Genomic DNA, 16,071 nt, shown 5'->3' with positions numbered 1-16,071 from the left:
CCTTTCACTTTCCCTCTCCACAGCAGATGCCCTGTCAGTGAGGTAGGTGGGGCTGAGAGCTCTTTTGAGAACTGCTCTTTCAAAAGTATCTCTTTCAAGAACTATGACTGGCCCAAGGCATGTTGAAGAGTGGGGAATCAAGCTTGGTTCTCCCAGATTAGAGTCCACACACTTAACCACTACATCAAACTGGCTTTCTCTTGTAATAACCTAATGAGACCCACTTTTTAGAAACTTTACTATACTCTTCTTGTATTGTACCATAACACCTGAAAGATGACCGTTATTTATTACATTTATTCATTAAACATCTATACTCTGCCTTTGTGCTTGGTTCAAGGTGATTCTGTAAGTTTGTTACTTACTCTACTTTCTTAAACCAAAGGAAGGACAGGCTAGTTAGTACCTCTGACATTTCTCATAACCTGTTATGTTTAATTTCATTGCTGAACTCCTCCCCTTGCTTTTCTGGATAAATAAAAAGAAAAAAAACCCTGTATTTTTTCTTTCCACTGCAACTGAAGAAGTGAGCTGTAACTCATTCTCATGCTGGAATAAGCTGTTTTCTTTTAAGGTGCCACCGCACTTCTGTTTTGTTGTTCTACTCCCTATGTCAGGATTAATCTTTTATGAAAAGACACAATTATAGTTTGATTTCTTAGAATTAACAGGTGGAAGATCCAGCACATTCTCGTATTTCCCCCACACATCTAGTAGACTTCTATTAGACCAACAGAAGTCTAATTAAAGGAGACACTTAGCGGAAAATGTGGAGTTTAAATACATTCCATAAGAATACAAGTTCCTGTTGAGGCACAGCTGAATTTACAGAGTATTGAGTAGAATCAAAGGTGGGGGGCTACATTCCTCATACTGTGATTGTAGAAGCAGTGCACCATTGCAAAGTAATGCAGTGGTGCAGTACTTAGTTAGCTGGATGAGGATCTTGGAATTTCCATTCTGCCATGGAAGCTTGCTGCATGACCTTGGGCACACACTCATAGGCCCTTTTCACACTTACCAGTGGAAGCCGGAAGGGAGTTGGTATTGTGCCGCCTTGCAGTAATCCGAGACAGGGATGGGAGTTTTCAGACACATGTTTTTTTTTCCGATAGGGTTCCGTGATTGAAGCGAGCCATTTCACACTGTTCCGCTCTTATCTCGCTTCCACCAGCGCCAGCGGTTTTTGCCTGCCAGCTCGCGATCTCCAGCTTATTTTTTTTTTTTTGGAACGTCGGGCAAAGATCGCTATAGCGCTATAGTGATGTATCACAACAGCAACACCATAGAGATGGCTAGGCTCTATTGAGATAAGTTACCAGGTTTCAGCGGTGGCGATATCTGGCATCTTAATGGAGCCCAGGCATCTCTATGGTGATGCTGTTGTGATACGTCGCTATAGCGCTATAGCGATCTTAGCCGGACGTTCCAAAAAAAAAAAAAAAAAGCCAGAGATCGCGCACGCCGGCGGGCGAAAAAGGGCGCGAAAACTGCTCCCGGGTTAGATACTGGACATTTCACACAGCACCCCATAGCGATTTCAACCCGGAAGAAGGGGTTGAAAAGTGGAAGAAGCTGCTCTTTGTTAGTAACGACTCAGGCATGCCTCACTACCGGGACAGCCGTGGAACTGTGTGAAAAGGTGAGAGTATTCCGGTAGCAGCCAGTTACTGAATCGGGTCTGTCTGAAATGCCAGCAGAAACCCGTTACTGTTCAGTAACTGACCAGCTGGCATACCGGAATACTTAGGCTGTGTGAAAAAGATCATAGTAACCTACTTCATGGGATTATTGTGTGTGGGGATAAAATAGAGAACCTGCTGTGTTCTCTGTTTTCTCTGGGAAGAAAAGTAATGTATAAATGAATTAAATACATACATTCAGAATGCACTTACCGTAGTACCAGATAGACATGCTATAGAAATGGTAGAAAGGATTAGGATTAAAGTCAAAATGTTGACAAAAGCCTCTGACAGCTACAGCCATAAGAATCACTGCAGCACTGTGGTTGAAAGTTGGTTACAAGAGTCTTTATTTTGCAAACTATACATAAACATAAAAAAGAAAAACAATAATATTCTTTAATAATAGATAAGATAATCATTACTTTTTGTATTAAACCTACTGAAATCAAATGCAAAGAACCAAAATTTATTTCAATTAACTGTAGATAAAAATCAGGGAAAACAATAATGCACAGTTGAAAATTAAACAACTGCTTGCATAATATTACACAGGTTCTTTCAATTTCATTATGGCACAAAGCCACAAGTCTGATATGCATGAAGGTGGTGGAATTTTAAAACGCTTACACAATTAATTAACATGCTAACATAAATACAATGATTAAAATAATTTTCTCTATAGTCAAATTTTGAATGCTACTCTACATAAGAACTATAATGTATTCTGCATGGTAATTACATAACAATGGGGGCAGGGGAGAAAAATAATCCATTTCTTCATTCCAGCAGCAGTACCTATATTGGCATAAAATTTGGAATTTGGTAATGATCAGCTATTTGCCTAATAATCCTATATTGGTATGCATGCTATAAATCTTTCTATTTCTATTTTGCAAGGCACCTTACAATATTCATCTAACTGTATGATCTAGTAACAGAAAAAAAGTAAATGAATTAGGATAGAGAAGCAAAATTAGTTGGAGTTGGAAAATGAAAAAGGCCCAGTTCAGGGAAACTGTTGTTATTCTCAAGTACAGTACAGTAATATAATAAACATATTCTTTATGTAAAGTTTTCCATTAAAATATGTTAAAGTAATGTTTATGATTAGAATGCTATAGAAATAAAGGTAAAATAATCAGGCTGCCTGAATAACCAAATATACATGATTTTGACTTGAAAAGAAACCATGAGCATAAAAAGACAACAAAACTTTAGATCTGCAGTGTTTATGCTTGTCCATGATTACTGAATTAAAAACAAAACATTTCAACCCCTTAGTAATCTCAGTGTCAAAAACATCATAACCAATTGCAAGTACAAAGGAGGACTCTGCTCTTCTATAGCCATGGCTTTTTTTGTTTCTCTGGTAAGTTATAAACGACTTATTATGACTTTATTGAATGCTACTCCTGTCCATGCACATTTTGAAAAGTCCACATGGTCTTTTCAATCACTGCAAAAGGTTAACAGACCAGCAGCTGAAGTGGCCACACACTTACAATTCCCCAGGAGAAAATGTTTTTAATGGAAGATATTAAAAGTTTGGTTGTCCTTACGATTATCTGCACACTTTTTTTTTTAGTAGCACACACATAAATTTCTTTCTTCAGGCTAGACTCCAGAGTGATTTCTTCTGCTCAATGGCATATAAAAACAACATATAATATAATGATTTTTATTTAAACAAAGAAAGTCTATGACTCCAGCTGCAATATTTCAAATAATCATACAAAATATACATGTTTAGAATCTCCTTTTGACCTTCCAAGGTATAGGAATTTTCTGGTGTGTCTCCACATGGATTTTAGAAAGATATAATTTATTCACAACTAAAAACATCAAATGTATCCTTCATGGTCATCATCATCATCATCATCTCCTTCATCCTCATCATCATCTTCAATTTCATCCTCATCATTCATCATGTCATCTTCTTCATCATCTGTCCATTCATGGAAATCACCACTGGAAAAATCACCTGATGTTTCTAGTTCAACAGCTAAGATAAAGTATATCTGTGTTACTATATGTCAAAGGTTTGCCTCAAGATGACAGATGATATTTGATTTTATCTTTCCACATGTCAGACAAAAAAAATGTAATAAGGACTCAAATGCAATAAGGACTCTTATAGAACTGGAAGTTGCATAGTCCTAATTCCCATTGAGATGAAAACCAATGAAGCTGTCCTGAACTTGTTCCAGTTTTGCAATACTTGTGAAGGGCCTAGTTATCTGCTGCACTAAACTAAAAGTTGACAAAGAGGAAAGACAACAGTGAATGGGTTGTTTTCCCAACAATGTGAAGGAGCCAGTCAAGTATCCTTATGTTGTTGCAGAAGGGCTACTGACTACCTGTTTTCCAGGGTCATCCTCCAGGTTATAATGTAAGTTTGCCTTATTGACAGGAACTGCTATCTTTTGATTCCTAAGGTCACAACTTTAGGCTCATTTTAAGGGGTTTTTGCTTTGTGTTCATTTCTGTTCTGCAGAGTACAGTTGAAATAATAAAAAAGAGAAACAACAGAAACCATTTCAAATGGTCATCCAACAGTATACAAAATTAGTCATTGAACTCTATTCCTACCTTAAAGACTGCCAGTTTATCTAAATTGCATGCTTATATTTTCCTCAAGAATAACAGGAAGATTTCTGTGACTTACCACAGTCTGCAGCACCATGTGTTCTGGATCCCGTCACTTCATTACCATATCTGTCAACACACCAACATTGCCCTGCACTTCCGTGGCACTGAGTAGGTTTATAATACCCATCCTCATCACATAAAGGGATATACTGCCCTGTGTAATACACACACACAAATTAAACCAAATAAACAATTAACAAAAAAGTATTTGCAAATAACTTCATTAAAATAATGTATCTATCCTTTTGGTCCTACTCCTAATTCTGAAGACATGTATCTCTCAAAGTTGCGTATAACAGACTAGGAAAAGCCCTTTGATCCATCTGCTCTCTTTACTCTTCCTCTCTCTATAGTTTTGATGGTGCTACAGCAGTAGAAGAAAGGATCCTATGCCAGAAAATTCTTTCATATTGGCTAATCTTATGTGATGACAGCTGCTTATATAAAAGGAAATATCCCTTCCTGAATAAAAAGTCCATTCTTGGGAAGCCATTGATCTTGATATTCAGGAAACAATTCCTAATCTAAATATGAAATTAAAATAATTAAATGATGCCATTCTGTAACAAACACAGTTTGTAAAAACCTGTCAAGTGATGTGCTGGGAGTACCAATTAGGGATGGGCATGAACTGTCTGACAAACCAAAGTTTGTCATGCATTTTGGCCTGTTCAGGGTTTGTGAACTGGAGTTTCTAACTGATGAACCAGGATGAACTACCATGAATTTTTTTTCTCTTCACCAAAAACAGATGAGTGGCTGGGAGCTCCCTATCACTCAGCTTTCAGCTCCCTGTGGCTTAAATAGTCCTGTCTTCTGCTTCCCACATAAAGCAATGGGAAACACAAAATATGTTTAAATGGAAGGTGTAAAGTGCCTTCCTGGGGGTACTTCACCCTCACTTTCTGCTGGCTGCAGATCACCATGGCCAGCAGAAATTTGGAAGTCTCTTCCTAGGGGACCCTCCTTTCTGCTGGCTGTGGCTCACCATAGCCAGGAGAAAGTTTAAGAGAAGTCCCTTCCAAGGATATCCCCCTTGCTTCTGATGACCACTTTTGGGGGGCTGTATTCTGCAGTCTTTTTAAATCCCTTTAAAGGGACTGTAGAAGACAGTCCAAAGCAGCTGTGTGGCAGGTAGTGTAAGCAGAAGGTCCCAGGTTCAATCCCCGGCATCTACAACTAAAAAGGGTACAGGCAAGTAGGTGTGAAAAAACTTCAGCTTGAGCCACTGCCAGTTTGAATAGACAATACTGACTCTGATGGACCAAGGGTCTGATTCAATATAAGGCAGCTTCATATATGTCCCTGCCACACAGCTATTTTTTGCAATGTTTAAAATTGCAAATGTTTAAAATTAAAATGTTTAAAATGTAAAGGAACTGCACAAGCCAGCCCAAAACAGCTGAGTGGCTGTTTCAGTCAGCTATTTTTTGGGCTGTCTGCAAACCCCATTTAATGGAACTGCAGTTTATTACATGTATTATCTACTTCTATTGCAACTCAATGTCTTCTGTCCTTGTAACCCTTTCTTCACCATGGTATGTTAAATCTTAAAATAGTTTTGTTACCTTAGGCCATTCTTTGCCCACATTGTTCTGTAGCCTTAGACATTTTTTAAAAAATTATTTGTTTGTAGTGTCTTTTGGCTCTTTAGTCCAAGCCATTATGTTGTTTTGTTTGCATGTATGTCATGTTTTATGACCTGATTTGAGTCTCAGTGAGAAGGGCAGACTATAAGTGAAGTTAATAATGATGAAAATGATCATTTGGGTAGAGCCTGTCAAATTGGTCAAGCATCCAACTGGACAAAAGATCAAAGATTCTGGATAGCGTATGTACAAAGATATTTAAAAGCAATGTACAACTAATTTGTACAAGGTTAATTTGTATTAGAATGTGATGGTTCCAATACTGTCTTGTTTTAAAAAAAAATCAGAGTGCTTTTTTAAGAGTTCTTATTTTAAATAATTTCCTAAGGACTAAACTTGGTGAAACCACAGAACACATAATTGCTATGTTTCATGTTCTCCAATGTGCTGTGACTTTTCATCTTGTAGCTAGCAAAGTCTTTGGATATTTTCATCATTATTTACCTCGGAACACAAACTTGTCCATACCTTACAGTGCACTCTTTAAGCTGAATCACACCCACCTAAATCCATTGAAGCCAATTCTGATATGATGGCACTGTTAAACTTTCATACATTTGATATCACCATTGACATAAAAAAATAAGTTATATTGATGCAAAAATAAGTTATAGGGGAGAAGCAAAATCAAAACAGGGATTTTTCAAACAAATTCAACAGCATCCATAGTTAAGTTATCCAATCTTAAGGTGATTTTTCACACTAAGTAATGTCTCAACAGAACCTTTCTGAACAGGGACAGCAAATGCTCCCTGATTGCTAACAGGTTCAAACACAGAAAGGTATTTCGTTTAACTTAAAATTCATTTCTTTATATTATTTTTAGTTTTGATTTAGTTCAACACCTTCAGTCTGTCCATTGCCAAACATTTTTCAGTTTCTTTTCAAGGTAATTTCAGGTGGAGACAACCCAAATTGGATTGGCATCACACAGGAAGGACATTTAATCCTTGTTGTTGCTATTGAAGGCACTCTCTACACTCCCGTCAACGTTGGCGGTGGGGTAAACATTCACCCATGTTTTGTCCAATTGGTTTATTTTCCCCTAGAGGGTATGTGGGAGAGAGGTAATACAGTGCTAACTTTTCCACTGCCCATGAGCCGCCCAAAAATATGTCTTTAATGTTCTATTATGGAGTAATAATGCAGAAAAAAATTGTTTTCATTCTATTGTTTGCTGTAAAGTAACAGTAATCTGGAGGGCACAGCCATGTCAGCTCACTATCACAAAATCATAAAGGAATACTGCGTCACCTTTAAATACAAATTCAACTGTCACATAAAGTTTTCTGGTTATTTGTTTCATTTATATGCTGTCTTTTCCCATAGTGGGGAACGCAAGTGACTTATTTTCTTCTCAGTTTTTATACTTACAGCATTTCTGCAAGGTAAGTTAGGATAAGAGCACATGAGTAGCCCAAGATCACCAAATAAGCTTCCATAGTACAATGGGGATCTGAACCTGGGTTTAACAGATCCCAGCCCAAAACTCTAATCACAACACCACATAAATAAGATTTTGTTGTCCACAGTCTGTCTAAGACTAATTGATCCATCTGATGAAGAAGACTCTAACACTAAGGATTAAGCCACAACAATTTAAGGTGTCATAAGACTCCTTTTGTTTTTAATGTATTTGTATGTTCCTTCTATGAAAGTTGTGTGCGACTACCATCTAAAATTCTCTTAAGGCATATTAAGAATATTAAACATTACACCTAGATACCATGAAAGGTGTGACAACCTTCAAGTTTCTAAAGTTACTACTATAGTTTTCAGTAAGATAGACATTGTAAAGCAAGATGATAATCTTTATTGCTATAATTATGTAAACATATTTATTCTCCATAAGAGATTTGTATACAAAAGGAAACAGTAGAGGACTTTAAAATATTATTTTACCTTGGTATCATCCAGTCCTTCTCTGTCTTTCCTTTCTATCTTTTTTTTAAAGTGTAAAAATGGACATTCTAGTACTGTAATAAAACAGATGTAGTGTCTTGGATTGATAAGGTAATAAAACATAAGTTTAATAGCTTTCAAAGACTTTATAAATTCTGTTACTGGAATTTAGTTTGGTCCATCATTTTAGGATTCATATTGATTTTGCGTTGTAGTTTCAGTAGGATTATTTATGTAAGCAATAAAAACATCAAAAGAATGATCTATGACTTACCTAGGAGCTTCTTTCCTACTTGCTGTTTCTGAATGTTGCTGAGCTCTGTCTGGCAAGGTGGGTCTAGAATGACATCACACATGTTAAATTTCAGTTGTGTTTGAAAACAGAGGAATGAGTTGTTTAACTTAAATTGTTAAAATGGCCTACTGCCTCATATCACCTTTATTATTCAGGACTAATCTATAAATCAGTGATGCTATAAGTATACAAGACTTTCTGTAAGACCAAACCTAAGCTCAAGGAATCCAGTTGCTGGTTATCCAAATGCCTCAGGGAAGTTCATAATCTCAGAAATATGGTCACCACCCATTACTTTATAGTATCTGGTATACAAAGATATTCAGCCTAATAGCACAGGCTCTGAACCTTCTAATTGAGGAATTATTCATTCCACAGGTTGAAGGGACTTTTCTGCTAGAGAAAGCCCTGGCACTTCACAACTTGAGTTGCTTTGCATGTGCTCTGCAGTATGCTATATGCTTTGCAGATTATTTCTGGAAATGAATTTATAAAAGGAGACTTTAAAAAATACCAGTTCTAGTAGCTCTTAGAAAAAGGAAAAGACAAAAAAACAAAAAAACATTTTCTGAGAAACAAAAACCAGCTGTTTCCCACCATGGAATCTTAAACACGAGCTTTGCTGGAAACAAAATAACTTTAGAATTAGTTTTGCCCTATTAAAAGCATTTGAGAGTTTAATGAGAATGTGTTATGTCATTATAAACAACACTATGATGCAAGTGCACATTGCATTTATTTGGTCTCTATCTTTTTAATAGTAAATTATATTTATATAATTTATATTATTGATATTAATATTTGTAGTTTGTCACATTTATAATATGTTCTCTTTTTATATTGTACTGGATCAAAAAAACCAACAACCTAGTAATGCTACTCTGTAAAACTAGTACAAGAATTCACAGTGTGCTATAATAGGCAATTAAGTTGAATGGATTTTTACACAAGCAGAAGACCATCTCTGGAAACTTTTTCATTGTTCTCATGCAATACTTCAGTACGTATGAAAACTGTGAATGTAAATTCGCAGAAGGATACTTTGAATCCAACCAGTTATAATTGTCTTAGTCCTTGAAAATGTTACATTTTCACACATTCTACTTCAAGTTATCCATTATATTTTGAATATTTCGCAAATATCTAGGGATAAACAGTGATAATCAATATTTGTAAGTTATTCCAGCCTTGTACCTTGCTGTCTCTGGAAGCAGTAGCACCACTCATTGTTAGATATCAAACTGTCCTTGTATGTGTCACAAGAGTTGAAGAATGCCTTGGTGCACTGTTCATTTTTGTCCAAGTATATACTTCCAAGTTCTGATTGGTCCAAAAGCAGGTCATAGTTTGTATCAAGTCTGTTAAACATCCAGCCAAGGGAGTCCTTGCAAATTGGCAAAATGCTGGTATCAAATCCTAAAGAGGCAAAAATTGAAGACAATCAGGTAAGAAAGAAAGGTACAGCAGGCACACCAGGGAAAACAGCATATGCTGTTGATACACTTAAAACAAATAACATCCTAATTTCAGAAAAAGCAATAGTAAATGAACCTATTGTTAAACTCAATGCATTCAATTAGAAATATATTCCATTCATAGTTGTATTGACACTTTAACTTTGGTAGCATTAATATCCAGAAGAAGAGACACAGGTGATCAAGATCTTGGGGAATAAGTACACTGAGCAACAGTTACATAAGGTTGCCATTGGCAAACCCCAATTGGGACAGGGAATCTTCTGGTTTGCAGGCCCTCCTCCCTCTTCATGGTTATCAGAAAGCAGGGAGGGGGAGTTTGAATGCCCAGTGGCCAGCATTCCATTGTACCCTGTGGAGACTGGTCTTCATAGGGTATAATGGAGAATTGATCCTTGGGTATCTGAGGCTCCGGGGGGGGGGGGCTGTTTTTTGATGTAGAGGCATCAAATTTTCAGTATAGCTTCTGGTGCCTCTCCTCAAAAATATCCTAAAGTTTCAAAAAGATTGAGAAAATCCTGTTAATGTTACATTGAACACATTACATTCTCTATGTCTCTGCATACATCAGTTCATGAGAAGGATCCAATATACATTCACTTAACAAATGAAACTAAATACCAGGACCTGAATAAATGTGGGGTTTCAATCACATTTTCAGTGATATACGTGTTAAATCGAATATGAGCAGGGGTTTTTTTAAAAGCAGGAATGCATAGGAACGCAGTTCCAGCTGGCTTGGCATCAAGGGGTGTGGCCTAATTTGCAAATGAATTCCTGCTGGGCTTTTTCTACAAAGAAGCCCTGTGTGAAACAATGGTGATGTCAGGGTGTGTGGCCCAATATGCAAATGAGTTCCTGCTGAGCATTACTCAAGGCATGTTTAAAGAAAAAAACAAAATGTACACTATACGCAGATTGTAGGTGAATTCACTGTGACTTGTGAATAGGGCTTAAATCAAAGAGCTTGTTTGCATACATGTGATTCAATTTAATGCACTCATTTCCTAAATGTCAATGCATCTTTGTTCAGTGGCAGGGGAATTCTACAGCAACATCCCAAAGTGCATACTACTGAAAACACTTAAGATGTGGAGAACAAAAATCTTTTAGTAGTTGGAAAGCTGGAACAGACTCTGCAAAAGCCCTGGAGGAAATCCAGAAAAAGCTCTTTCTTAATGAGACAAGGGAATTTGTCACCTAAAGTTTTTCTGTTTTCTTGCCCATGATGTCAATCCACACTGGCCATATAAGAAAGTTAAAATATAGGAAAATCAGAAGTAAAGGTGGTTCATGAGACTAATATAGTTACACACTGTGTAGAATAAAATCAATCTATTAAGAGCCTTTCCTTCAGATACTGAAACACAGAAATTTAATCACTGTATATTGGTTTTTCTCAATTATTGCCAAACACAATGGCATGCTATCATGTTATCTTTAACAAAAATAGTTTTTCCTCTTATATTTAAAGTTACACATGCTTAATCTAGCGACAAGTTACCGTCACACTACATATAACTATTACCTATCAATAACAAGACAATTTCTAAAATATTTGGCTGCAAAGTGACTAACTCCCAAATAGACATGCAAAGCACTGTTTCTATTATAGCGCTTAGGAAGTAAGGCTGGTAAGTAATAAAATGAATTTGTAGTATGGGGTTGGAATGAAGGACTCTTTGCATTGCAACAGGTTATTAATATAATCATTTTGACAGAACTTAAACCACCTCACGTACCCTAAAGGCGACTGAATTTGGTGGGAAACATCTGAAAATGCGACCAAGACAGCAGTGTTTTGAACAAAATTTAATAAACATCCATTATTCCTTTGAATATCAAAGACTATCAATGCTAATCTTAATATATCTAATAAATTTCACAGTCTGTGTACTGCAGATTATTACTGAGGGGAAAAAAATCTATAAGGACAAGGTCGATCTGGGATTGCCTTGATCATTGAAAGCCAAGGAAAACAGAATGTCTGTTTTTCCTGCCTAGGCCTGCAGATATATAACACAACAAAATGTACATTATCTACTGCGAAATCGCTGAGGGAATAGTTATGTTGACCTCTGTTATCGAATTGTTTCCTGTGTGTAGAACAAAAGAACAGCCAGAGGGATTGCCTACTACAGGAGAAGTTGCTCTGTGCTTTCAAACGTTAATCAAAGATTTCACCAAGGAAGAATATTTATGATTTGGTTTGGATGAAATGATGATGCATTTCTTTATTTGGGACTGTTTAAATAACATATTCCCATTACAATATACATGTACAGTAATCAAATACCAATATTTTCTTCATGGTGACAAAGCAGTTCCATCATTATGTAAAATCCCTTTTTGTGCTTGCAGACACAGTGCTGGCTTAGTGGGGTTGCATTTCTAGATTTACAATGCATTAAATGTGATTTAATATTCTAAGATATCTACAACACTGCATTGCAATAGCAAGCAACTTACAGTAGATACCATTACTCATGGGTCATTTTCACACTCACTTTAATCAGCAGCGATGACCCTCTTCACCGCGCAGGATCTGCGCGGATTTCGCACTAATTGCCGCGGAGCACCCAGAAGAGCCGGAAAGTCCCAGCGCTTTTGCGGCGCAAATGGAAACCGCCAAAAACCAGTTTCCGTTTGCGCCGCAAAAGCGCCGGGACTTTCCAGCTCTTCTGGGTGCTCCGCGGCAATTAGTGCGAAATCCGCACAGATCCTGTGCGGTGAAGAGGGTCGTCGCTGCTGATTAAGGTGAGTACGAAAATGACCATGGATTCACATATTTCCACACAACTAATATTCTAAAAGTACACCCGGTTCAGTACCACTCATATCCAATTTCCCCAAGCTCACACATCTGTAAATCAAGTGGGATGTTAGTCTGTTGCAGGAAAAAAATGAAAGGGACTTTTGCGGCATCTTAAATATTAAGAAGAAGGAGAATTGCAGATTTATACCCTGCCCTTCTTTCTGAATCAGAGACTCAGAGCGGCTTACAATCGCCTATATCTTCTCCCCCCACAACAGACACCCTGTGAGGTGGGTGGGGCTGAGAGGTCTCTCACAGCAGCTGCTCTTTCAAGGACAACCTCTGCCAGAGCTATGGCTAACCCAAGGCACTCCAGCAGGTGCAAGTGGAGGAGTGGGAAATGAAACTCGGTTCTCCCAGATAAGAGTCCACACACTTAACCACTACACCAAACTGGTCCAATTCTTTTGAAATGTGGAGGGTGTTTTGAGGAGAGGCACCAGATGCTATGCTGCAAATATGGTGCCTCTACTTCAAAAAACAGCCCCTCAGAGCCCCAGATACCCATGGATCAATTATCCATTATACTCTATGGGAATCAATCTCCATAGAGCATAATGGGGTGACCAGCAGACATCCTTCCCCCACTTTCTGATGACCCTGAAGCCAGGGGAGGGCCTCCAAACCAGAGGATACCCTGCCCCTACCTGGAGACTGACAACTCTAGCAGCTACATGTTCTTGTTTTTTCCAGAATTATTTAGTTTTTTCTGTATTTTAGACTTGGCTTTGACAAATCACCAGAAAAAGTTCACTAAGAACAAGACTGGAATTGGCATTTTTAACTAACCAGCTCTAAGAGGTCTCTATATATCACTTGTATTTACCCGTTTCTTTAAAACAAATTGTCAGTAGATTGTCTTCAGGCAAACAACTGTATCTCAGCTAACAATAAATAAATGCTTTATCCTGCATTTAACTGAAGTTAAGCCAACTTCCAACAAATTGTAGGAACACTACTTAATTGTAAGAACTACTAACACAGCCCTCAAGAATCTATTTTGTATTGGCCGCAATGACAGCATTAGGAAAAGGGCCCACACTTGAGCACTATAACAATTTCCCCCCAGAATTCTAATTTTTTTAAAAAAAATTCAAAACAGGCAAACATTGATTCACTCCCTTAAATCTATAAAACGGGTGGTCAATGGTAGCTCTCCAGATGTTTTTGCTTACAACTCCCATCAGCCCCAGCCAGCATGGCCAGTGGCTGGGGCTAATGTGAGTTGTAGGCAAAAAACATCTGGAGAGCTACCGTTGGCCACCCTGCTATAAAGGATACAGATTCCACAGAAACTATTTCATACAGACATATTGATTAGTTGATTCTGGTTTTGTGGAAATAAGTTGGCTGACATAGGAGAAGAACATGAACATTCAATTTTGCCACTGAAAAATTTAGGATGGGTCCAATTCAATGACTTGATCAGTCACCAGACCCTCTTACCTATGTTAAGATTCTCTGGTATTTCCCAGGATCTGTTTCTATTGACAGAACGTAAACATGCAGTGGTTTGCCCACTTTAAAAAAAAAAAAAATCTGGATCCACTGATCCTAGCCAATTACCGCCCAGTTTCGAATCTTCTGTTTCTGGGAAAGGTAACTGATAAAGTGGTGGTGGAGCAGTTTCAAGCTTTCCTGGAGCAGACATCAGTCCTTGATCCTTTCCAGTCCAGCTTCCGCCCTGGTCATGGCATGGGGATGGTCTTGGTTGCCCTCACAGATGACCTGATCAAGCAACTGCTGTTGCTTCTAGATCTATCAGCAGCATTTGACATGGTCAGCTATGACCTAATGGCCCACACTGGAGTTAAGGAGGTTGTCTTAAAGTGGTTTTTCTCCTTTCTCCGTAGTCGGGAACAAAGGGTGGTGCTTGGTGAGCAGATCTCCACGTGGCACCCGCTGGAATGTGGTGTACCTCAAGGAGCTATTCTCTCACCAATGATGTTTAACATCTACATGCGCCCCCCCCCCCCGCCCCAGAGTGCCCAAGGTTTTGGGCTGGGTTGTCATCAATATGCTGATGACACCCAGCTCTATCTGTTGATGGACGGCCACCCAGATTCCACCCTGGGTCATCTGATCTTGGCTTTAGAAGCTGCGGTGGGTTGGTTGAGGCAAAGTTGATTGAAGCTTAATCCAGCTAAGATGGAGGTCCTGTACCTGGGCCAGGGGAAATTAAAGTTGGGCACCCAGCTCCCAACCCTGGACGGTACAACTCTTGTGCCAGCCCAGAAGGTGAAGGGTCTGGGAGTTACACTGAATGCCTCACTTTCAGTGGAGGCACAGGTCACAGCGGTTACTCGGTCTGCCTTTTATCATCTTCAGAAGGCTAGGCAGCTAGCGCCCTACGTGTCCCCCGAAGACCTAGCTACAGTGATCCATGCGACAGGTTGGATTACTGTAACTTGCTCTACGTAGGCTTGCCCTTGAGAATGATCTGGAAACTCCAGCTGGTGCAGAATGCAGCAGCTTGGCTGTTGATAACAGTGCCTAGCTGGGCACACATCCAGCCAACGCTGCACCAACTGCACTGGCTACCAATTGAGTACTGGATCTGTTTCAAGGTTTTAGTTCTGACTTTTAAAGCCTTACATGGCCCAGGACTGAAATATCTACGGGACTGTCTCTCCCCATATGTGTCCCAGAGATCACTACGATCCAGTACACAACATCTGCTGACCGTCCCTGGCCCAAAGGATGTCTGACTTGCCTAAACCAGGGCCAGGGCTTTTTCAGCCTTGGCCCTGGCCTGGTGGAATCAGCTCCCTTTAGCGATCTCGCCTCTTACTTAATTGTTACCTTTCCGTAGGGCCTGCAAGACGGAGCTATTCTGCCAGGCCTTTGGTTGAGGCAGCGGGCGTCCTACTCCATCAGCTGGCCCTATGCTATGGTACCATCTCTGCTGTAATATGAATTTTACTCTGTCTGCTATTTTAGACTCTCAGTTTATATGTGCCCAACTGAGCTGCTATTTATAACGTATGTGATCTATTAGATTGTCTTGTTACATTGATTTGGTTTTAACTGATTTATATTGTTTTTATAATGTTGTGATCTGCCCTGAGCCCATTTTGGAAAAGGGTGGAATAGAAATTTCCTAAATAAATAAATAAAATAAATAAACTGACAACCAGAGATATCTATAAAAGCAACAAAAAGCCACTTTAAAACTCACAAATATTTATCAAATTATTAAAAATGATATGCTAATCTACAGTAGACCTGTCCACCTGTTCTTCATCCAGAATGTTATCATCTACCCAATCACGCACCTTAACAAGTTTTTTTGCACATTTGGCCAAAATATAAACTAAGACTGAATTTGCCCATATCCTTCCTGCTACCCTTTTTGCAAATATACAATACTGATTTCCCAACTTTTAGGAATCTGTCCAGAAGCAACACGTGATAAATTTGACAAAAACTGCAAATCATCAGTTTTATGGAAATTTATTTTAATGTGAGGATATCAGGGACTTCTTTCCTTGACATAGGCAGCCACTGCAGCACCTCAACAAATTACTTTCAACAAGCCAACTATTTTGCAGGAACATTAAACAAATCATACAAGTGTTCCCCCTAAGCTTCTCTGAAGACT

The 16,071-nt window shown here is 38.5% G+C and overlaps 1 protein-coding gene across 1 annotated transcript in view; it reads right to left on the bottom strand.

The window, feature by feature from the left end:
- Positions 1-3,174: 3,174 nt before the first annotated feature.
- Positions 3,175-16,071, bottom strand: part of SPOCK3 (SPARC (osteonectin), cwcv and kazal like domains proteoglycan 3) — a 287,545-nt gene continuing 274,648 nt past the window's right edge. The window contains exons 8-11 of the mRNA XM_060246556.1: positions 9,375-9,596; positions 8,160-8,222; positions 4,351-4,488; positions 3,175-3,687 (exon numbers count right to left, since the gene is read on the bottom strand). Of these exons, the coding sequence (XP_060102539.1) occupies positions 3,527-3,687; positions 4,351-4,488; positions 8,160-8,222; positions 9,375-9,596 (584 nt within the window). The 3' untranslated portion in view covers positions 3,175-3,526. The remainder of the gene's footprint in view (positions 3,688-4,350; positions 4,489-8,159; positions 8,223-9,374; positions 9,597-16,071) is intronic.

The sequence above is a fragment of the Heteronotia binoei genome, chromosome 9, assembly GCF_032191835.1.
Source record: "Heteronotia binoei isolate CCM8104 ecotype False Entrance Well chromosome 9, APGP_CSIRO_Hbin_v1, whole genome shotgun sequence".
NCBI lineage: Eukaryota > Metazoa > Chordata > Lepidosauria > Squamata > Gekkonidae > Heteronotia > Heteronotia binoei.
The sequence above is the reverse complement of the archived record's forward strand: the minus strand, read 5'-3'. Positions and strand labels throughout refer to the sequence as shown.